The sequence below is a fragment of the Diplotaxodon limnothrissa genome, linkage group LG22 (genome assembly GCF_057381915.1).
Source record: "Diplotaxodon limnothrissa isolate DT_005_m linkage group LG22, D_limnothrissa_male_GT1.1, whole genome shotgun sequence".
Taxonomy (NCBI): domain Eukaryota; kingdom Metazoa; phylum Chordata; class Actinopteri; order Cichliformes; family Cichlidae; genus Diplotaxodon; species Diplotaxodon limnothrissa.
In genome coordinates, this window is record NC_140616.1 from 7,498,034 (window position 1) to 7,521,672 (window position 23,639).

Consider the following 23,639-nt stretch of genomic DNA (forward strand, 5'->3'; position numbering starts at 1 on the left):
ATGTGCTGTGTTTGTGTCGTTGTAAATCCAGAAACTTTGGGTTATGGGCTGTTAACAGGACAAAATAAACTTCTTACAGAGGTCACGTCTTCAGGAGTCCTTCCAGTAATTTTACAGGCAATTTAATTTCTACTCAGCAAATGTGTCATTTGCTTTATTTTTCTTTTCTAATCTTTCAGCTCCAGCCTCTTAGTAATTGTTAAACCCGTAAACTGTAAATTTGCAACACAGGATTCAAAATATTTGATCAAATCTTGGTTTGATTGAAGTCTGAAGCTGGGTGGTTCTGTGGTGGCTAGCAGCCTCTCAGTATCTAATGTTGTATGTTATAAGCTTAAAACCGCACTCTCTGTGTAGTGCAAGCTGTATTTATATGGTTTAGAAAGTTTATGTAACGCCCAGACTACCACCGAAGACTCACGCTGGGAAACGTGTCCTCAAACGCCTCAAATCCTCGAGGTAAAAAGGAGCAGCACAAACAAAGACAGTACAGCCATTCCTTGTGTTTACAGAACCCGAGCTCGTCTCAACCACAAGAAAAGGAAAAAATAGACTCGTTTTGCCTCGGCATCAAATTTAGATCATTTTCCATCACCACAGTGACGAGGCTAACGAGGTAAAAACGCTAGCTGGGCGGGGCTTGAACATCACGAGGAGGGAGGGGCGTCATAAGTATTTGAGGGAGGGAGAGTGCGTTCACATATTGGCTGGAAATGTTGACAGAACCACAACTATCCTTAAAAGAACAGGAGCTGCGTGATTCAGCAGCGTGTCAGGCGTTTCAAAGAGACATGTGACTCAGCTAATCACCGTGTCCGAGTCCTGATGCACAACAGGAGTCCCCCCCACACACACACACACTCACCCCCACCCATGTACCTCATGGTCTCTAGAGAGATGAGCAAGAGGAAGAGCACAGATACAGACCCCCTCAGAGACACATATTGAATGTCACTATTCATAACTCACTCACACACACGCAGCTCTAAATCAAAGCTCATGTTACGCTGAAGAGTCGCTGTGTATCTGTGCAATTTCATTTCAATGGCATCATGAGAAGGGAGACACACAAACACGAACAACCCGTTCACCCAGAGCTATTTTAGATTCTTGCATGTCGTCGACGAGCAGACACAATACCCGCCTGAGCCGATGATAAACTCTTGTCTTCTCAGAATCATACATATACTGTAGTCATAACAACGAACAGTGGAAATCACACAATCGAGCTGAATGTAACAAGGAAAAAAGAAGATTTGGTACAAACTACTGCAAATCTGATTCCTTGTTGAAAAACCTCAAAACATTCAGTGACAACGAATTCAGTGGCTGCAAACTCGCTGCTTTCACAGTCACACACACAGACTGCACACATCCACGTTAATAACCAGTGAGTCCTACCTTGAACTCCTGCAGCTGCTGCTTAATCATCTCCACCTCTGTGCCAACCAGGCCCTGCGCATTCAGATTCTCTTCTGCTCTTCCCAGCAGGCCTTGCAGCTCAGCCACCAGCCTGTAGAAATCACGAACACGGTCCGCAGCATCCTCGATTTGGTCCAACCTGGCCTGGCCGCGTTCACTCAGCTAGAGAGCAGAAAACACAAATCAAGGATGTTACTAACATTTACCAAAGCCGCCACGAGTCAGGATAACCTCCATCACATCAGCGTCCTCTTCACTCACCTTGCCGGCCTGGCGGCTCAAAGCCTCCGTCTCCCTCCTGAGTGCGAGGAGGTCGGGAGAGGAGCCTTCGCGCCGCAGCATGGTGGTACACTCTGACGCGTGGCCCTCCAGCTCAGTCCTGAGGTTGGCCAGACGGGAGAGGAAGCCCTTCAGGGCGTCGGCCTGAGAGGCCAAGGAGTCCGCGTCGCGTCCAACGGGACTGAAGGAGTCCAGTTCATCATCAAGGTCGGCGAGACGTGAGAAGACGTCCCGCACGTGAGCCTGGACCTCGCCGACGCCCTGCAGCCGTGACTCCAGGGAGGAGCAGCACTGCTCGATCTGATGGAGGAGGATAACAAGTATTTAACTATGATTGTACTTGACCTTAAAATGCATTAATTTAACAACACACGTTAAAGAGATTTAAAAATACAGCAGCATCTGCCTTACAACTGAAAGACCATCTCCCCACGTTTTACTCTGACATGAAATCTCTTTTCTCTGAAGCGTCAAACCAGAAAACATCACAAATGAAAGGGCAGAAAGAGCATGACGACTTTTTGCTTTTCAGTGCAGTGACTACTTTTTTGGAAATATTTTCTTTTTTTTTTAAAAAGCAACAAAAGCAACAAACAAGAACCAGAAATTTAATAAGAATAGAGACCCAGTAATGATATCAGCTTAGAACAGAAGACTGCTTGTTCAAACCACAAATTAATCAGACAGAGAGAAGCCTGTGTGGTAATATTTTCTGTCCAAAGCAACAGCTCAAGGCTAGAGAACAACGTGTAACCAAACCAGAAAATGATGCAACACAGCAGCGAGTATAAATAGATTTCGTCTGTGTAGGTGCAAGGAAGGGACAGTAGAAGCATCATTGCGCAAAGCACCGCAGAACTGTTTCCTCGGCAGCAATGTCATCAGATCGATAGTTTGTCTTGTTTTAAAAAAGGTAAATAAAACATCTTAGAGGATCCCAGCGTAGCCTGATGGCTTCGATACTGTATACAGTGAGAAGTTGTGTGGTAGTTGTGACCTTAAATGGAATATATGGAAGCTGGATTGCAGAAATAAGATGAAACGTTATGGGCGCTGAATTCTGAACGCTCTGGTTTACATTTCAAACTGTGACAAAGTGCTGAACGTCCACACCGACCATACACAGCATCACTACTATAACATTAACAGCCAAACTCCTCTGACAGCTATAGCTGTTCTGCTCTCCCTCAGTTCACTGGCACACTCACTAGATCAGACACCCTCTCACACAATGACCCTTGGAATAAATCGTTCGTCCGGTGGTAAAACATGTCTTCAGTCCAGATTGCAAAAATTGCTGGTTGGGTTTCATCAACTTTTATGGCTCCTTTCATCACTGCCCCTTTGTCACATCCTGCTGTTTTACCAAAGCATGTTCCCGGGTGGCAGATTTGGCACTTTAATATGTGCATCAAGTATATTTTAGACAATTCCAGGCCACGTACAGGTAATCAGGGAATAGGAAGTTCACCCTTTTTGATAAACACAGATGTATCTGATGCCCGAGTACATTAAAGAAACTTTAACAAACCCCCTCCCTTTTTAATTACAATGACCCTGCTCCCCACCTTGTCAGTAACATCTTCATACTCTTTCTCTGCATCTTTGGCCTGCTCCTGGAGTCTCCGTGTTCCCTCTGTGCTGCCTCCTGGTGTCTGGGGTGCATCCTGCACCAGCCCCTGAGCCAGGTCTCTCAGGTAGACCACCTGAGGCTGCAAGGATCTCAGACTCTCCTGCTGACTTCTCAACCTCTCCAGGCTTTTGGCACTGCATGCCTGAATGTGAAAGAAGGCGATGTGGTCACTGCTGGCAATAACGTAAGTGTGAAGGTTAATGATCAATGCTTTTCAGTACCTGAGGTCCTAGAGCCTCCTGCACTTCGATTTGGTGCTTGGCAGCCTCCAGTCTCCTCTCCACTGCCTGTCTACCTTCTTCAAACTCCTTCAGACGGCTGGCCAGCTCCTCCAGCTGGGCGGTGCGATTGTGGAGGCTTTCGCCCAGTCCATCTACCCTCCGGTTCAGCTGAGCCTTCTCATCACGTACCTACAAAAAAACATGTGTTTATCATTTACTGAACTTTAGATTTTTTCATACATTTTAATCTTGCATCGCCAATCAGATGAATGGATTTATCAGTCTCCATATTTCAGTCCATACCTCTTCCTCCCCGATGCAGCACTGCTCCAGCAGCTGATCAGATGCAGCATTAAAGGCTTCAAGTAGAGGTTGTCGTCTCTCGATGTCCAGGGACAGATTTCGTGCTTTCTGCGAGGCTTCATCCAGGGCAGACGAGTCAAGTGATGGTTGTAGCTCTTTTTCTTTCCCTTCGCAGTCTGCTAACCACGGTACCAGCTCAGCCTTGTGCTGCTGGTAAGTTTCTGCTTTGTTCAGAGTGTTTTTCAGTCTTGCCTCCCTGTCTGAGATCCTGTGGTTCAGGCCCTCCCAGTCCTGTCTCAAGGAGGTCAGACGGGCCTGCAGGGCTGAGCGCTCGTCTACTGGTAGAGTGGCGAGGAGCGACGCTCCCTCAGCCTGGATCAGCTCGTAGGAGCCTCGCTGACTGGCAATCCCACGCTGGAGCTCATCTGTCTCTGCCAGCAGGGAGCGAATGGCCTCCGGCTGACAGGGCAGGGCGACGGTTGATGATTCTCTAGGATCTGTCTGCTTGTCAAGCCAGGAGCGCAACTCCTCAAACATCTGCTGGAACTGCTGGGTGGACGACAGGGCAGCCTGGAGCTGAGACAGACCGTCAGCTAAAGGAAAGAAAAGCAGAGCAAGAGGAATTAGAAACAAACACCAAACAAGTACATTAATAAAAATGACAAAAAGGACTTCAGAAGGTTCTGATGTATTTATCAGTGAGTTAGTTAGTAGCAGGTTTTTGCATCAACAATTATCAATCATAACAATAATAAAAATTGTAAAATAGTAATGATAATCATTCAATGTGCCACATAAACTCCACATACCTGCACGCTCCTCCAAACTCTTGAGCGGCCCGCTGACACCCTCCAGTCGTTTGCTCAGCTCTTCTTTCAGGTAGGGTTCAGCCACGATGGCGCTCAGCTCCTGACAGAGCTTCTCCGCCTCGGCAAGCTCGGTCCGCCTTCTCTCCAGCACAGATCGGATCTCTCCGGTTTCCTGCAGGCGGCGTTTCAGTGCCTCGGGTTGAGCGCTCAGTGAGGCCTGAGCATCCAACCTCTCACTCAGAGCAGACAGACTGGAGGAAAGATCTCGGAGCAAGGCCTGAATGGGAGATTAGAAATGTTTACCACCACATGAGGAATGTGACTCAAGATTCTGCTGAAACCTCTCGACTTGTCTCAGTCTTACCTGGTACCGTTCGCTGGTTCCTTGGGCCTGATCGATGTGGTTCGACCTCTGTGTCAATTTGCTCGTTAGGTCCTCCCACTGCTGGGAGATGGAGCCCAGTTCAGAACGCACCTCTGCCAGGTCCTTGGGGTCCTGAGCAGAGTCACCGGTCTGGGAGAGGATGCCCTCAGCTGACTGAGTCAGCTGGTCAAACTGTGGCCGCCGGGTCTCAAACTCCCGCAGCATGAACTGAAGGAAAGAGGAAAGATCAAAGGCATCATTACAAATTCAATGAAGTAACCTGTCGATATCAAAAACATACAATCTGTCTAAGAATTGAAAGCCTGCAGAAACCCCCCCACTTTTTCTTGTGCTGGATTTTCATTGAACATCACTGTTTCACCTACTCAGAGCTTTAATTCTTTTTACATTTTCTGCCACGTACTTGTAACCTGACACAGCAGATGGTTTGTTAGACAGAACCATCTGGGAACTTGTCCGTGTAAACTGTTGCGAAAAGAGCTGGCACTTTCAAAAATACTTGGCAGGTGATCTGTCTATCACCGTTCACCACGGGCAAACTTCAACCTATTAAATCAGCGAACCAGAAGATGAAGAGAAATTTGCACATAGGACCACATGGCCAACAGCACTTCCGGCTTTATAAGGTGAGCATACCTGTGCTTGCTGTTTCTGTGTGTTGAGCATGTTGGGGTCGATGCTCAGGGGTCCAAGAACGCTCATCATCAGCTCCTTCTCCCTCAGCCAAGGACCCAACTGATTGGCCGCTGAGGCAAAGCTGCCCAGCCTATCAGCGCACGTCTCGAGCTCAGTCTGCCTCTGAGCCGCGGTCTGATTAGCCGTTTGCCAGCGGGAGTCTGAGGAAGTAATCAAAGCAGACGTGAGAAAACTTCAGTCAAACTGTTGATGAACGTGTTTGTATATTCCTCATCTAAAAACTAACCAAAGGGAACAGATTGTTTAGGGAATATTTTTTCATTTAGCTGTGCAACATTACAGCTCAGTCATATTAGATTTTTCTTCCCCTGCCCCTCCTACCTCTTCTGTCTCCTTCACTGACTCATGTTCTGGGCATCCTGCAGTGCGTGTGTGTGTACTCGGTCCACATGGCTTTGAAAAGACTTTATGAAATATGAAATATAAAGGCCTCCTTCTTGGATTTCACCTTACATATTTCTGTCTCTGTTCGCTCATAGGGTAAAAATATCAAGTATTCGAGTGAACAAACAGCTCCGACAGGAACGCTTCCCACTCTCTCCCTGGACGGTATTGATTTCACCTTCTCGTCATCTCATATAAAAGTTATTACAAATTCTGAAGTAACGTGCAAGTTTCCTTCAGAGCCATTTTCAACTAAGCAAAAAAAACCGTCATCTTTTAAGGCCATTTAAAGAAGTCTGGAAAGATTACGTTTCCAGCACAGTCTACATCTACAGTCATCTGCATTTTTATCTGTTTCTTATTGTCCTCTCATATTTATCAAACTTGACATGAGGGAACATAAACTCCCTGACTGCTACGGGTATCACAAGTCATATTTCTCTAAATCAGCGTTTCTTTGTGTCAAGCCCCTCAGGCAGTGTTTGTTCTCTACATCACTGACTTGCATCTCCTCTGCGTGAGTCGCTCAGGCTTTGACACAGTGCATCGTCTTCATAATGAATCTCTCCAAAAGTACTGCACAGTGCAGTGCTCATTCCCGTTTCCTACACACAGGATTTACTTGGGGTGTACTGCACAGGTAAGTGCATACTTGGCAACTCATTGAGCATCCTTCATACATTTTTTTTTTTTCATCCAACGGAAACACTCCCATCACATTATTTTAAAACTACGCTAAGCTCAGCCGTTCCCGTCTCTTGTCTCCATACTAGAGGCTTGTCCAGTCCTACATCATCTTTTCCGCCGTCACCTACAGCACATACCTATCTCTTGCAGCTGTTGTCTCCAGGTGTCTGCTTCTGGTGAATCTGGGTTTTCAGCAATCAGTTTCCTCAGCGTGTTCTTCAGCTCCTCCACCTTTCCTGAGTGCTCGGCCAATTCTGACAGCAGGGCCTGCAGAAGAAAAACAACGTCTGCATATCAAAGCTATTCAATAAAGCAAACAAAACTTGGTTATAACAGACAACAGATGACTTTGCTGCATCTTTACCAAAGAAAAAAAGGCACCACAAAGCATTAGAGTCTATCCTTTACCTTGTTCTCCTGGGCCTGAGCTCGTACCACCTCCGGTTTGGAGGGAGAGGCGGTCTGTGCCTGTTTCAGGCTTTCCTCTCTGTCTGTCAGCCAGCTCTTAAGCTCTTCTGTGCCCTGCCTGGCCTTCTGCCTCAGCTCCAGCAAGGCCTGCTGCTGACCAAGACGCTCCTTTAACTCCCCGCCCAAAGCGTCATATCGACTGTTCACATCAGACACTGCTACCTGGAGCTCTGTCAGATCTGAGGGCCAAAAAAGGCATAAACCCTGAACATATTAGAAAACCCCGGATACACCAAAACAGAGAAAACCAGCAAACAAGCAAAATCTCAGAGCAAAAGGATAGGAAGACCCACAACTGTACATAAAGAGAAACTTTGGAGTGAAGCAGTGGAGACACCAGTATTTTTTTTAATGTAATAAATATACCTGCTGTGTTTTGGATGGACAGAAAGCCAGCAGTGACAGGACAGAGTGGGGGCACAGGAAAGGGTAAAACAGAGAACACTCTCTAAAAGCACCACTAATGTAGGTGGTGGTCAACTCTCTGAGGTTCATGTTAGACTCTCATTTTAACCATGTGGGGTCTGCTGCTTCTGACTACACAAAGGTTGTGCAGCGGCGTCTCGCTGGCCTTTGTGAATACGCGTGCTGCTGAGATGTTATATAATAAACAGCGAGTGAAAAGACACCACACGGTTAAGTCGGGCTTGATGGAGAAAAAGGACAGAGAGCGAGCTGGAGGGAGAGCTCACCTTTACAGGTGTGAATGCCATTGACACTGCTGGGACCTGCTGAGCCATTGATGTGAGGAGCACCTGGGAGAAAAACACACACAGCTGACTGAGTACAACATGCTCATGCAAACACCGTCGCACAAACATCAACGTGGCGAGCGACGAACCAACGGGTTTGAAAAAAGGTTCAGACACAGGTGCTCAACGGTACCAAAAACATCTGCCAGCGTGCAAACAATATCAGCACAGGATGCTCGGGAGGAAGTGAGGAACGCTGAGAGACAGACTTGGGAGAAAAAGACAGTCTGAACATGGACACAGGAATCTAATGTGTGTAACACACAGCAAGATAAACACTCACACCATTCGCCTACTTCTGTTTTGGTTTTATTTGACTTAACTATTAAGATGTGTACACAAGAATCTCCAACCATGTAACCAGAGGGCAGAACACCTAGAAGTGAGTGGATACAAATGTTTCTGATGTGGTCCAAAGCCGGAGAAAATAACTGGAAAAGTCTGGGATTTAGTTTGTGGTTTTGTTGGGTTTCCCTGCAAAGTCTGCAGGTAACAAACTGTTTTAGAAGTTGGCAGCGCTCCCTGTTTCCTTCATTATTTAAACGTGCCGTCATAGCTTAGCTGTATCACAGGAATGTACCGCGACAGGTCTGATTATTAATACAGATTCATTACACTTGTTGTTTTTGTCGTCGCCTTCCTGCAGTTCTTAATTCATGATTTGTTTTTCATATCTGTTTACCTCAGGTCAAATTACTTTATAAATCCGCCGATGATTCCCCCCCGCCCACACCGTCTGTAATTCTCACTTAAAAGCGCTCTCATGCGTAAACAAAGTCATTTAAACTGAAGCAGAGTGTGAGAGTGCTTATTGATTGGCAGCTTCTGCATCCTCGTTCTTACCCGTTTTGGTCTGAGGAGCGGTGATATCGATGATGAGTGATTCCAGCTCGGAGCCCGTCTTGTTTAGCTCTTGAACTCGGGATCCCTGCGACTCCCAGTCGTGCAACAAGTCCTGAAGTCATAAAGCATTTTAAGGAGTCGTTTCAAGTAGCATGGATATTTTTTTTTCCCATGATTCACATTGTATGAATCATTTACAGCCAAATTAATTAACCTTAAGCTGCTGAACTCTCCTCTGCAGGCCCTCGGTGTTGAGGTTGGCCTCTTTGGAGGGCAGCTGGTCCTGTGCTGTCTGAAGCCACCTGACGAGGGAGCTGGAGAGGCCGCGGAACTGGAGCAGCTGTTGCTCGCAGGCCTGAATGGCAGCAAACCTGTGTGTGGAAAAACAGACGATGAGGAAGGAAGACGACAACGTGAAGAAAACAAGTCGTAGACAGAGACCAGAGAACGTACGGAGAACCAGAGCAGGGAAAGTTCTGCTTAAAAAACACATTTTTTAATTTTCATTTTAATGTCAAGTAATCATGTGATCCATTACAGTATAAACAGTTACCCACTGTAATTTTTTAAAGACAGAAAAATGCCCAGACAAAACACTGCTGACATGAACCAGTCAAGGTCCAGCCTTGACCTCCCTCTGCGTATGTGATCTGTGTCGGGCTAAAGCTGGAAAAGTGCTGACTGCCTGCAGACAAAACAGCTCTGAGAAGACGTCTGGCATGGAGCAGTATCATTATCACGCTGCTATTTTCTCTCCCTCGGGATTCGAGGCTGGGAGTTATCTGAGCGGGCAGTTTATAGGACGGACAATGAGCCATGTGAACTCTGCTTATATTAGTACCCCGGTCAACACATCAGTTCTCACTCATTTGAATACAGTAGGCTCACACAGAGAGACACAGTACTGTACCCCAGTACTGAGAAACATCACGTAAGATTAAAACAAACCCACATCCTACAGTACGTCGTATGAGTGCCGTTTAGCCACTATAAAATTAGAAATAATATGTTGATTTTACAGAAGGCTGACTGCCCCACCAATCTGAACTATAATCCAATAAATCTGCACCAGACTGATGGTATTTATAAATTCCCAACCCCCTGCTGACAGGCTTTAAGTGTGGCTGCTCACTGATACAACGTCAGGCCTTGTAGGCATAGCAACCGGTGCCTTGTGAAGGTTACAGATTTAGAAAACAAAATTTGGAAACCGCTCCACTCACACAGTGTTTTAAAAGTAGATAAAACTCAATCTTAGACGAATCAAACCACATCCTAGGTTTGCTCTGAATTCATCTCCAAGGTCGTCTCATTTGAAGTAAGTCTAGAACGGGCTGACATTTTTATGATTCACACATCTGGGAGCAAATGGTAAATAAAGGAGCCATGGCACTGTTCAGAGATTTGTATCTGGGGCCCTCTTGTGTATTTTATAGTGAACCTGGCAACTGATGAGACAGGAGCTGCATCATCCTCTTTTAGGAAACTTGCACACTTGAATTTAAATTCTATATTATACTGTTATAAAAAAAAAGTCTTAAATTACCAAGTTATCTAAATTTAAAGGGACATTAGCTGTAAAAGTTTCTGTTTTCTATGATTTTTATTACTCAAAAAACAAACAAACACCAAAAAAACCCAAAAACTTGTGAGCATGAACTCTTTCCTTACAACACAGTTTGGGTCCCTTTAAAAACACTTATTCACATTTACAGCTGCACAACCTGAAAGTGCATTTTTCACATTGGTGTTTTTACCTTTCGTTTACATTTTCTTCCAGTTGGTTGAATTCATCAGTGACCTCTTTGACATTGTCCAATAAGCTTTGAGTATTACTGAAGGGTTTTGATTGGCTGAGCTCGGTGCCAAGGTTGCAGAAGGATTTCAGCTGCCCGGCTTCCTGTTCCAGCTCCGATCGGACCTCCTGAGAAAACACACACAGACAAAAATGTTGGACGGAGCCACCGTATGACCAATCCACTGACCTATTAATGAAAATCTGTCGACCCTGCTAACCTCAATGGTCTGCCTGTAGTCGTCCACGCTGCGGTCCGGTTGACCGACAGGACTCAGAGCCTTCACTCGGCTCTGGGTGAAGACCTGGAGGTCTGACCCCAGCCGCTCGTAGCTCTCCAGCTTGGGCAGCAGCCCTTTGAGCTCAGCTTCCCTCTCAGCCTGGCTGGCCTGTGCTGCAGTGAAGCGCTGAGTCAGATCTTCTAAACTCCCCTGAAGGCCTGAAGCCGTGGAGGCGTCTGAGGTGTGAAGCAGTTTGGAAACAGAGTCTCGTGTTGCGTCCACACTGCCCTGCCGGGAGAGTAATTCCTGCCGAAGTTTCTGAACAAGAAAGATGAAAAAAAAGAGGTCCTTTTAGAGTAGGATGGATATTTATTATAACTATAAACCTACAAAATTCAGGCAATTTGTTTTCAGATGTTTTATACTTTGTGAAAAAATTCAGCATTTTTCTTTTGGTAATTATCCCACCTGGTTCTGAGTAAGGGCATCCTGTACAGCCTGTGCAGTGGGTTCAATTGGTCCAGGGCTCAGAGCCAGTTTGTCCAACCAGCTCAGCAGACCCTTGAGGCCCTCCTGGACGCTGACAGATTGGGCCACAGCTGTCTGCAGCTGCTCGGCCCGTTCTGAGACAGATGTGGAAAGGGAGTCGAATCTCTTCTCCAAGCCATCTAAAGAGAAAGTGTGCGAAACAAGTCAAGCTGTGAAAGAGCCCAAATAAAGGCTCTGTGGTCTGTGATTATAACTGAAGTCAACGTGTTTGGCAGATTAAATCACCTGCAGCACACAGGATGTCAACAGCTTTCAGGGAAGGAGATTCATCTGTGCTGACCAGATCTCTTCCTGCCCTCTTCACCTTCTCCAGCTGCACCGAGCGCTCTGCCAGCTCATCCTGAAGCAGCTGGAAATAGAGATACCCATAAAACCCATAAATATTTCCTATAATCCTCACAAATATTACAGCCTTTTTTCGTTATCTGAAAAATTAAATTAATGTTTTTCATAATTTCTTTGCATGGTATACAGCTATGGAATGAAGACTGCAAACTAAGCCATGTTTTTGAATGTGTCTCAATTGCATAATTTCTCTTTTCTCTGTCATTTTGTGCTCATTAATGCAGGTGTTGGTCATTGCATGCTTCACCTGTACTTGTCGTAGTGTGTTCTGTAGGTTCTGCGGGTCTGTCTCTGCGCTGGCCTTCGCTATGCTTTGGTTCTGTTCCTGAGTGCTGAGCCAGGAGTGGAGGGAGACGACCTCATCCTGGTACTGCTGGTATCTCTCCAACAGGCCGGACAAACGGCTGCCCAACTCTGTTGACTGCACATAGCACACAAAGGTTTTTAAGCATATACATGAACCAAATGTGGCGTTTAGCACAGTTCCTAATGATTATCAGAACTTCCTTCACCTTGGTGTGTAGAGTGGTGTATCTGTGGTTGGCATCCTGTAGATTGTCAGTTACCAGCTGCTTGGTGCTCTCCAGAGATGCATCTGAACCACCACCTTGCTCCAGAGCTCCCTGAACAGAGTCCAGAACTTTCTGACCCGAGATGGAAACGAAGCGCAAGTCCGCCTTGTGGCAAATCACATCTTCGGCAAGCTGGAATTACAGATATATTTACAGGTCAATTGGGAATAAATTCACAGAGTTTAAGTGGAAAATATAATTTTAAGTTTTCATGGAAAGCACGATTATATCAGAAGGTCATCAGTTCAAATTTCAAGAATGGGTGGGAAAAACGTGTAAGGAAAACACATAAAACACTGTAAATGAGGTACCAGGGGACTCTTCATGAGTAAATTATCCTAAACTGGTAAAGTGGAATTTCCCTCCCCCTCCCACATGTGAGACTATATAAAAACATATGGATAACTTGAACTGGAGCGTGGAAACTTAGTCACCCATGGATAATTAAAGAAAAACAACAACAACAAAACATACATTAGAACAGTGATTTCAATCTGGGCCCAGCCCATTTACTTCAGTTCAAAGCAGCAAAAACCACGTTCGGCTAATTCATTCAAACTGCAGAGCCACAACGCCACAAGCAAACTTGTCTGCCTGGAGAATTTTCTGCTCAGTAGTAGATGCAGTACAGAGTTTGAACTTCTAAAGGTTTGCTTTTTCCTTCTTTTTTGAGAGGGAAAAAAGGCTTTACAGATGTGCAGCTCACCCAGTGGCATCACCACCTTGTCTCTATCTGCAGGACTGAGGTCAGCATCATGTGAAAAATTAATTTGATACAACAGCTCCCTCTTGTGGAGAAATACTGGCATCCCATTTGGAAACAGTCCATATGTATAAGTTTGTGATCTTCATGAGAAACTTCATATTGAAATATATAAAAGCGTTGAACATAACAGATGAAAACAGGTAAGGTTTTAATGCTGTAACATGTACTTTCTCCTAGACTTTTTAAAATTGATGCAACATACATACAAAAGGTTGGTTTTATTTTGAAAAGGCTTATTGTCTTAACTTTCACAGTGTAGATAATAACCCAACATGAAGACAAAGCTCAACTCTGCACCCCTGCCTGCTGAGCTCCGATGATTGTTCTCACAGTATTGTAAACGCTGGAGATGCTGTCGCTCTAGTGTAAAAACTATGTCATAACATCATTTCCAAATTATCTTAAGCATTTTCTTTCTGTAAAAAACAAAAAACCTTTCATAATGAAGGAAACCATCTGTGTTAGCAACGACTGGCTGGACTCTACTTCAATGTACCTTTCTGTGCTCGTCTAGCCTGCCCTTAAGTCCTTGTGCATCTGTTTCTCCTTCGCCAAGAGAACGAAGATCCCGTTCACTTTGTTCCAGCCAGGTACCCAAACTTCCATGTTCCTGGAGGAATTTTGTCAGCTCATCTTTCAGAGCCTCAGACTTTCTCAGACGGTCCTACAAGATAAACGATACAGGAGAGGCAGTCAGTTACCACAGGGGCTAAACACAAATCACTAATTACCTCATTAAGTTGCAACTGAACAAAAAAGATATTCCTAGACAGTGCACATATTATGTATGGAGAATAGCACACTATTTATACACATATTTATACTTTTAGTACCTGGCAGCTCTTCAGTTTGTCCTGGTGCTGAGCCTGCAGCTGGTCCAGGGCAGCCCTGAGTCGCTGTTTCTCTTCAGGAGGAACTGTTGTGTCAGGCTGCTCCAAAAGGGACCGAGTCGACTGGGTGATCTGCAGCAGCTGTGCCTGCTGAGCCTGGAGCTGCTGAAGCTCCGCCTGGCAGAAAGATGATATCGGTCAGAACTCTGAAATATTGTAAGGCATTTAAATCAAAATGTGCCAAACATAGATCAGAGAGTTAACCTGTAGCATCTCAGTATGTGACATCACAGCGCCCTCTGGTGGTGAAAAAGGGGAATCAATAACATCCTGGGCTGCTGAAGATCCAGCTAGAGTCTTTCCAGGTTGGTTAAGGGTGGACAGTTCATTCAGGAGGGAGTCTATATGAGTTCGGGTCTCCTGTAGTTCCTCCACTGCTTTCGCCTGGAGAGGAGAAGACAGGAGCAGAGTGGAGGGTGGAAGACGTTAAATTAAAACCTAGTTGCTTTAAATGTCAGGTTTTAACTTTTAAAATGTCTTTAATGTATGAAAAAATATCTTCAGAAATGGGTAAAAATAGTTGTTTTAACAAGGGGATTTTTAAAATTCTGACAGATGTACGACCACATTGCTGCTCTTACCCTTTGTGTGTTCTGCTGCACAGTGTTATTAATGGCTGTGTCGAGCTCAGACAGCGTGGTGCTGGTTGAATCTGTCAGAGCACTGTACTGCTCCTTCATTCTTGTTAGCGCCGCCTGGAGGTTCTCCCTCTCCTCTGGGCTCAGGGTTTCTCCTTGCTCTGACAGGAGCTCCTCCACAGACCTGATGGCCTCAGCTATGCCCTCGCCTTTAGTGTGGAGGTCTTTCTGGACTTCCTGAAGACAGAAACAAAGAAATAGAAATATTCCGTTAAATATTAAGGATTTAAATGACTAAAATTTTTAATGATATAAGTGCGATATCCAGAATTACTGAGCTGAATCTTATACACAAAAACAAGAAAGATAGATTAATGTAGGACTTTCACACCTTTAGTTTCCTCTGCTTCTCCTGCAGGATATCCACATCACCTGACTCTGCTCCTGGTCTCTGACTGGCCAGCAGGCTGGCAGCTCCAGCCAACCACATGCTGAGGCCTTCCAGTTTCTGAGAGCACTCTGCTTTCTGCTGCTGAACCACCTGAGAGAAATGGAAGAGAGAAGGAAAAGCAAAGATCCAGAAAGAAAGAAAATGTGAGGAAAACTGATCCTGACCAAACCTCGTACGGACGAGTCCATCATAAACACTTCAGGAACGGCCCACTCGTGATTTTGTTTTACCATTTTTATACCTCTTAACAGAAGCACAGACTACTAAGATGCTATACGTTTGTAGTGCACATTGCCAAGCTTTGAGCAGATTGTGTCCAGAGTTCACACTTAAAACACACACAGAGGCAGACACACATACACATTTACATCAACGTGTCTGACAAGCAACAAACAAACAATACAAAGAGAAATCAAACAAGTATCTGTTTTATTTTTGCTGTTTTTCCTCTTTCTCCCAGGTATTCAGATGAGACAAGAGGAAAAACAGTGACGCGCTGTAGCCAGCAAGGCTTTACTTTACCGCCGTGACACAAGCGATTTTCTTCAGTGGCAATCTGGAACAGCAAGGCAAACAGGTTAATAATACACATGTTATAGAGACATGCAGAGGAGCAAACACACTTGCATAAAAAGTTTCGGTAGTAGAAGTGAGGGTGGTGATACTGTCAAGTAGCAAAGCATTTGCAAAAACAGCAGCAGTGGTCCGAGTACAAACCCGAGACGAGGAGATCAGGTCTGAGTCGATGTGTAATGGCACTACAAGCTGAAACTATGGTGGAGGTTAGCGAGATTATGTTGGGCTTTTCTAATCCGACACATCAGATTTCATGAAACATGAGCTTTTTTAGCATGATGACAGTTAACAGCATGGCAACAAACGATGTTAAATATGAAAGCTAACCGAGTGTTTGCGCAGCGTTTAAAACCATCTCAATCATCGTTTTCCAAACCTCTCTCTCCCTCGCACTCTGCCTCTCTTTCTCCTTCTCTTCTTCTTTCTCCTTCTCTTTGCACTGCCGCTCCTCTTCCCTGTCTCTCTGGGCTGAGAGGGCGTCGGCCCAGGCATGGGCTTGACCGGAAGCTCTGTGGAAGGCCTTCTGCAGCTGCTGAAGCTGCCCCAGAAGATGCCTGCTTTGCTCAGGGGCCAGGTCCTGCGCCCGCTCTGAGATGAACACCTGAATGTCAAACACTACGTTGTTGACCTCGCTAGAGCGAGCCATCAGAGAGGACTGGAGCTCCTGAAGGAAAGTTTCACACAAACAAATGAATGCTCAGCAGAACAAATCAGTGAACCAGTGTCCCCACCCCTCCATATGATCCATGTTTACGATACCAAGCAATAATACTGCTAATTATTTAAATCCACAGGTTCAAAGCATGACAAATGTATATATGCTTATAATACAATTTATTCTTTCTAGAAAACTTGCCTTGCAAAGAGTCAGCTGCTGCGTGAGCTGATCTGAACCGTCATTTTTCTTCTCTTTCTCCATCTGAGTCTCTGTCTCTGTCAGCCAAGACAGCAAGCTCTCCACGTGTTGTCCCAGTGACTTCTGCTCAGCTGTGACTGCATCCTGAAGGAAAAGTCGGAGCACCGTCAGTGATGCCTTTGTCTATTATATATGTGTGCTACCCTCTGTTATTTATCTGTTTCTGCTACCTTATAAGAGTCTCTGTGGTCTCGTAGACTTTGCAGAATGCCCTCAGAAAGAGCCCTGGCAGCCTCGTATCCTCGAGCCAAGCTCCGCCCATCCTTTTCCAGGGCCAATAGGAGTTGAGGAGGAACATTTTTCGGTTGGGGCTTCAGCAGTCGCTCAGCCGCCTCCGCCTCTTTGTTGATCTCAGGCTCCATGTCGCGCAGTTCGAGGTCCAGAGTCTGCGAGACAGATTAGGAAAAGAAAACAAAAGTTTTCTTGATTCTTGATTAAGACACTAATCCTTAAACCGGCTGACCGGTTTGTCTCGCACGGAAAACAAATGCCAATCTAAGCTGCAAACCAAATTTAAGCATTAAAAGCAGTGTGCATGTTTGTGTGTGTGAATTTCACCTCAGTCTGTCTGATGATGTCCTCCAATGTGATGAGGCTGCGACCAACAGACTGCTGCTGCTGCTGCTTCAGTTGGACCTCGATGTGTCTAACCATGGAGAGCAGGGCCACCATTCGCTGGTCGTGCTCCAAGCATTCTTGACGCATCAATGATGACTGTGGGAAGAAAACAAAACACACTTTAAAGATGCTTTGACCAACCGAAGGGCTTTAAAATAAATAAATAAAAATATTTATAACTTCACAAGTTTTCCTCTTGCCTTGCCAGTCACAGATGATGCTTCCTCTTTCTTTGACACCTGTTGGGGACTCTCGCTGGCGTCATCCTCTGCCCAGGTCTCAGTGGTGGTCTCAGACTGTGGGACTACAGGTGATCCAGACTCAGCTGCAGCATCTTCTGAGAGCAAAGCCGGCGTTTCTGAAGATTCAAGATGTTGCTGTTGGTTTTTTAAAGATTCTGATGCAGGAGTATCGGTGCCTTCTTCTTTGACTGGTTGGTGCTTTTTCTTCTTTCTGCCTTTGCCAGCTGTTTTATCAGGCTGTGGATCAGAAGCTGTGGGCTGAGCTGTGGACAGAGCAGCGGACAGAGCTGTGGACTGAGTCTCCACTTTGTGTCCATCGTGAGAAAGGTCAGCTTCGATCACACCTCCAGTGCCTGAATGGGATTTGTCTTTCCCGCCACTGATCTCTTCCGCTTGTACGATGTCCTGCACGTGATAACTGGGCCTCTGTGGTGAAGTTTGTTCAAGAGTCTCAACTGTTGGAATAATAATTGCAGGGGTCTCCACCTCAACTGTCTCTTCACCAGCCGAAGGTGAGAGGACATCCCTCGTTAGTGACCGACTCTCAGAATCTACCTTCTGCTCCTGAATCAAACCTGAGCTTTCCAAATCTGTTCTTTCCAGAGTGGATTTTGGGGTAATTTCTGTTGCAGTCACTTCCACTTTTTCCTTGCTCAGTGCCTTCTCAGTATCAGGCTCAGCTTTTTCAGCCACTTTCAGCCTCTTGGATCTTTTGCTCTTCTTACTTTGTTTACTAGGCTGGGCTTCTTTAGATTGGACCGATGCAGCTGTCTTAATATCTTTTTGTGTCTCTTCCATTCCAAAAGTTGCATCCTTTTCTTTTTCATTTGAAGAAACTTCCAGCGGTTCAGCCTCCGTGGTCTCCTCGACCAACGGTTTCTCCACAGGCAGATTTTCTTTGACTTCTCTCAGTTTCATTTTGTCCACCTTGACACTCATCTCTTCTTCTTTACTTTCTTCAGATAAACCATCGGATGTCTTGACAGTGTCTTCTTTTACAGCTCGACTCTCCACTCCATCCTCCTTAGCGTGCCGAGTTTGTGCCTTTACATCACTAACAGTTATACCTTTACCCTCCTTCTTCCCCACCTCCTTGCGCAGCGCCTGCAGCTCCTCAGCAGCCTGTTTCTCACTCACACCTTTTTCAAACACCTTTTTAAGAATACTCTCTTTGGCCTTCAGGATCAAGGCCGCTTTCTCAGTGTCTGGCAGAGGGGATTTCTGAGGCAGCTCATGCTCTTTCCTTTCCTTCACCTCCTGAATGCTCTCTGGTTTTTCTGGTTGCTGAGCGACAGAATCCTTTTCTTCAGACTTCCCTTTCATCTCCTCTCTCTTATCAGCCTTTGCTGTAGCTGTTAATATTTTATTTGCCTCTTTCTCTGGTTCAGCGATTGGTTTTAAGGCTTCTTTCTGTCCCTGTCTCACCAAATTACTCTCAACCTCAAATTTCTCATCAGTCCCTATGCCTTCGATTGGCCCTTCAGAAGCTCCCTGACCATGAATCTGTGATTTCATGTCTACGTCTTGTGATGCAAACTCAACTGTAGTCGCATTAACAGCTCCAGACTTTCCTTCCATCTCCTCCTCAGTTTGATAAATTTGAGATGCATGCTTTATCTCTGAAGGGTGTGTTTCGCCCTCTGTCTCTTTACCTTTTCCCTTCTTTTTATTTTTCCTCTTCTTTTTGCTTTTGTTTTCTGACTCTTTGGAAGCAGATGTCAATGACTGTGCTGACTCTTCAGAACGAGTGCTGGTTTTGATCTCTAAATCTTCAACCTTTAAGGGCTTCGCTTTCTCCACCACTTGGACCTTCTCTCTTATGCCATCATCTTTCTGCACTGCCACATCATCCTTTCTAGATTCCTCTTCGCCCAAATTTGACACTTCATCACCCTCTTTGCTTTCCTTGTCATCTATAACCATTGCTGCCACAGGACTCGTTGTCTTAGGCTTCAATCTTCCATCCTCGGGAACACGCTCTTTTTCCCCACCCTGCACAGGTTCCCCATTGACACCTGTTCTATCCTTTTCCTGTAAATCTTTGTCAGCATGATAGATTTGTGTCGGCTTGACTTCTACAGAATCTCTGATAATGCTTTTCCTTTGTTCATCATTTATTTGCAGTCTCTCATCTGCCTCCTGTTCAGGAAGACTCTGTGATTTAGTGGTGTCTTTCTGTGGTTTAATTTCTTTTATGGCTTGCTGGATTCTTTTCTCAACATTAGTTGCAAACTTAAATAAGATGTCCATGGACTCGTCCGGCTGCCTTGAAGTCTTTTCTTTCCCTGACTCAGGTTTGTCCACTTTGTCCTCATCTGCAATCGTGTCATATAACTTTAACTGATCTGAAAGTACAGATGTCAGTGTTTTCTCTTCATCTTGCACTGCTTCTCTCTTTGAAGGTGGAGATTTCGTGGGCTCCTCAGTGTTCACATCAGACCAGTTTGATGGACTGTCTGGACTTGATGCTGAAAATTTGATAGCAGGGCTGTACGTACTATCTGATGAGGCAACGGGTGTAGAGCTTTCTTCACCACCCTCTGTCTCTACCGACATCACTTTCTCCTGAATCTCCAAAGCCACATTGTTAGATATCAGTCCTAAAGCAGTTGCAACATTGAGACCTGAGACTCGTTGTCCAGTTGAAGGATCAACTAAGCCTCCTTTCAAAAACTGGTTTGTAGCTATTTCTGTGACCATATCATCTCCAACTAAACCTCTCTTAGAAGCTTCAGGCAGCGAGAGCCTTTCTCCAGTTCTGATATCAATGATCCCACCGCTGTCTGCCTGGCTTTGGAGAAGTCTAAATGCTGGAGCTGGATCAACTTTCTTTAATGCAACTGCTTCGGGAAGGGTCAGTGTTTCCTTTGATTGTTTATCCTGAACACCACGGAATGGTTTCACCTCCAAGAAGCGTTTACCTGTTTCAATATCTATCTTACCCTGGTTTACAAGTTCTGAATAGGGCACAATCCGTGCTGTTTGGGGGTCAAGAACTCCTTGAGTTACTGTAGGAGAAGCCATGACTTCACTGGCTTTGTTCTTATCTAGAAGACCCTTAGTAACAGCCTCTGTCAAAGTAAGTTTGATTCCAGTGTCAGGGTCTGAAATAGCTCCGGTTGATGCTTGGAAAACAAAAGCTTCTGGGCGATGTGAAGGACTGACTTTTCCTTGGTAGACCCACTCAAGTTCCTCTAACCCAGGAGCAACGGACCGATCTACTAGTCCTCTATCAACAGCATCAGAAACTGGAAGCCTCATGCCTGAAGGATGGTGAATTATACCACCTTCAGCCACTTGCCTAGCCACGACCTGATAAGCTTCCTCTGGTCTAATTAAGCCTTTGTGAATAGCTTGTTCTATAGGAACTGGAGACTTGGACTCTGGGTCGAGAACACCTTCCATCTGAAGCTGCAAACTGGCTTTCTTGAGGAATGTTGAGGAATCTGCATCCTTTCCCTTGCATGCCTTCTCCAGTGCTACAAGTTCTTCTCTATGATCATCTTCAATCAGCCCCAGGTTTGCTGCTAGAGTCACAGAGACTTTCTTATCCCTACGCAGGTCAACAATCCCCCCAGATGCCACCTGGGCTTCCAGAAGTCGAGAGGCTGTGTTGGGATCAATCAACCCTGCCTGAGCTGCCTCCCTCACCCCACAGATCTGCCTTTTCTCCACATCAACAACCCCTGCAAGGGTTTTATCTGACTTTAGGACACCCCACATTAGATCTTCATCTAGTAAACCCTCCTGCATAACTTCCTCCATGGTAAGTGACTCCCCACTGCTGGCATCTAGGAAGCCCCCAAACAAACCGGCTTGAGCCATTAATTTAACAGCTGTATGGCCAGGAAGGACACCCTGGGCTACTGCCTCATCTGGCAGCAGCTTTTCCCCTTCTTCTGTCATTAGACCTCCCTGTTTGAGCTGCATGACCATCCTCTCCAGTTCAGCATCCTCTTCTTGCTTTTCCACTACTGCTTCAGAGATATCAACTTGTGGTTTAGCTTGCTTTGAGTCTGTCTCTTTTACAGCCACGTTTTGTTTTATAATTTCTGATTCAGCCTGGGAATCTTTTATATCTTTCCTTTCTTGGGATGCTGTTAATTTAACATCTTCATTTGGTTTTTCCCCTGGGATGAGCTCTTTGAATGTCTTCCTTTCAACATTATCCTCTGATTTGAGTGGTGCTGTGGCCATTTCAATAACTTCTGTTGCAGTTGTACTTCCACTGTCTCGCACAGGACTATCCATGGGTTGGTATTCAGTTTGTATTATTTCATTTGGGCTCTTTGTTATTTCATCGTTGAGGTATTTAGCTGAAGCTAAACTGTCCCAACTGGTCATTTCTTTCTTTTGTTCATCTACCTTTTCACTTTTATCACCAGCAATTTCATATTTAGCTGAAATGGCTAAGTCTTCTTCTATGGGTTCTGATGGTTGCTGCAGTGATTTGTTGTCTCCTTCCCCATCATGCATTTCTTCTAGGCCACTTCTATCGTTAATCTCAAAATCCTTACTTGGTGTGACTAAACTGGAACTGTCGTTGACACCTTCACTCACTCCATTACCTGCCAAACTAATCTTTTCCCCCATTTCCAGTTTATCTAGCTTATCTGTAGCCACACTGCTTAGCGGCTCAACCTGACGAGCAGATTCTCCAGCAACCATGTCAGCGTCCTTGATCATTATCATTAGCTCAGGGTCAAGCAGCACGAGGCGCTTTCCAGAATGAGCATCTACATAGCTGTGAGTCATGAGGTGAAACACCAGCTTGTGTTTGGCTTGTTCCTCAGGATCCTTCCCATTAGTTGATGTAGTTTCCCACACAAGGCCTGTGGGAGATGATGGAGGCAGGGGAGAGGATGGAGGAGAGGAGGAGCTAGTGGAACCCCAGCTGTGGCGGTTTAGAGATGGGTTACCTGACTGGGTCATGTTGGAAAGAACATCTGGTATGTGGATTTCTTTGAGAAAACTGACCGCACTGGGATCTAATTCATTTTCAGCAGTCCTGTTCAGGGGCAGCACCTGAAGGGTTTCTGGGTTGTACAAAGCCCCAATGGCATGTCGTTGTCTCAGGGTGCTCCTTGCTAGATCCCCCGAGATCACACCTTGTTGAACAGCCTCAGCAATGGGTAAAACCTCTCCAGTTTCAGGCCAGAGCAAGCCCATAAAAGTCCAGAGAGACTCAAGGACCAACAGAGCCAAACGAGGGGAGAGAAGGTCCCTGCGAATACTCTCTTCTAAGTCCAGGCGCTCTCCACTGAAAGGGTCTAGAATGCCCCCATTTTGCAGTTGACGTGCCAACATGGCACAGGCTAGATCCTGGTCCATAAGCCCATGGCGAACTGCTTCATCAACTGTCAGTCGATGGCCAGATCGTGGGTCTGCAATACCACCGGCAAAAAGCTGAGCTTCAAGAAGTCGTACGGTAACTTTCCGATCAATCAGTCCCTCCTGCACAGCACGGAAAATACCGACTTTTCTTCCAGAACGGAGGCAAACTGTTCCTCCAGGCTGCTGCTTGACAGGGAAGAGAAGAAGCCCTGAATCATCATCGAGAACACACTGGAGCTGCAGCTCACAGAGATTTACTTTTTCAGCTGTGTTTGGATCAATCAGCTCTCTGTGTTGTAGTCTCGACTGGAGCTTGGTAATAATTCTGGGAGACAAAAGTCTCTTGTCTTCTGCTTGCTCCAAACTCAACATTTTTCCAGTTGAATGTCTCAATCCTCCAGTGTTCATCTGGAGTTGGAGAATGCGAAGTCCCACTTCCTCTCTGATTAGCCCGGTCTCCATGGCTCTAACTATAGGCAAGGCATTTTCTTGTTGTTCATCACTCACAGTCTTGGTGTTTTCCACCAAATACAGGGCGCTCTCAAGCTCAGACAGGGACTGTCTGGTATGGCTGTCAATTAGGCCTCGAGTTAGAGCTTGCTCCAGTGAAAGTTTGACAGGAGAGTCAGGTTGAAGGAGCCCACCCATAATGAGCTGGGTCTCTAGCAGAACATGGCAGGTGTCCTGGTCAATAAGACCACGTTGAGCTGCTGGGAATACTGGGAATGTTTCCACTGTACTCAGGTCAATCACTCCAGCAATGGCAATCTCATTCTGCAAAAAGAAAGAAACCAAAATCCCAGTTGATATTCATTCTCTTTTCTTTATGACCTGGCAGTTTTAGCCAGCACGCATATTACGTAATGTTAATTTGTTATTATGTGACACTACACTATGACAGATC

At 45.5% G+C, this 23,639-nt stretch overlaps 1 protein-coding gene across 7 annotated transcripts in view; it reads right to left on the bottom strand.

Moving 5' to 3' along the window:
* Nucleotides 1-23,639, bottom strand: part of macf1a (microtubule actin crosslinking factor 1a) — a 234,178-nt gene that overhangs the window by 61,332 nt on the left and 149,207 nt on the right. For all 7 annotated transcript variants that reach the window (XM_085346508.1, XM_085346503.1, XM_085346502.1 and 4 more), the window contains 29 exons: nt 17,360-23,509; nt 17,100-17,255; nt 16,712-16,927; nt 16,482-16,625; nt 16,002-16,289; nt 14,990-15,139; nt 14,602-14,835; nt 14,225-14,404; nt 13,964-14,137; nt 13,627-13,794; nt 12,305-12,496; nt 12,040-12,213; nt 11,673-11,796; nt 11,367-11,566; nt 10,899-11,216; nt 10,640-10,806; nt 9,097-9,253; nt 8,883-8,994; nt 7,980-8,042; nt 7,228-7,466; nt 6,957-7,086; nt 5,689-5,888; nt 5,032-5,259; nt 4,668-4,944; nt 3,859-4,451; nt 3,556-3,744; nt 3,270-3,476; nt 1,684-2,001; nt 1,402-1,584 (listed from right to left, as the gene is read on the bottom strand). In XM_085346508.1, the coding sequence (XP_085202634.1) occupies nt 1,402-1,584; nt 1,684-2,001; nt 3,270-3,476; nt 3,556-3,744; nt 3,859-4,451; nt 4,668-4,944; nt 5,032-5,259; nt 5,689-5,888; nt 6,957-7,086; nt 7,228-7,466; nt 7,980-8,042; nt 8,883-8,994; nt 9,097-9,253; nt 10,640-10,806; nt 10,899-11,216; nt 11,367-11,566; nt 11,673-11,796; nt 12,040-12,213; nt 12,305-12,496; nt 13,627-13,794; nt 13,964-14,137; nt 14,225-14,404; nt 14,602-14,835; nt 14,990-15,139; nt 16,002-16,289; nt 16,482-16,625; nt 16,712-16,927; nt 17,100-17,255; nt 17,360-23,509 (11,931 nt within the window). The remainder of the gene's footprint in view (nt 1-1,401; nt 1,585-1,683; nt 2,002-3,269; nt 3,477-3,555; nt 3,745-3,858; nt 4,452-4,667; nt 4,945-5,031; nt 5,260-5,688; nt 5,889-6,956; nt 7,087-7,227; nt 7,467-7,979; nt 8,043-8,882; nt 8,995-9,096; nt 9,254-10,639; nt 10,807-10,898; nt 11,217-11,366; nt 11,567-11,672; nt 11,797-12,039; nt 12,214-12,304; nt 12,497-13,626; nt 13,795-13,963; nt 14,138-14,224; nt 14,405-14,601; nt 14,836-14,989; nt 15,140-16,001; nt 16,290-16,481; nt 16,626-16,711; nt 16,928-17,099; nt 17,256-17,359; nt 23,510-23,639) is intronic.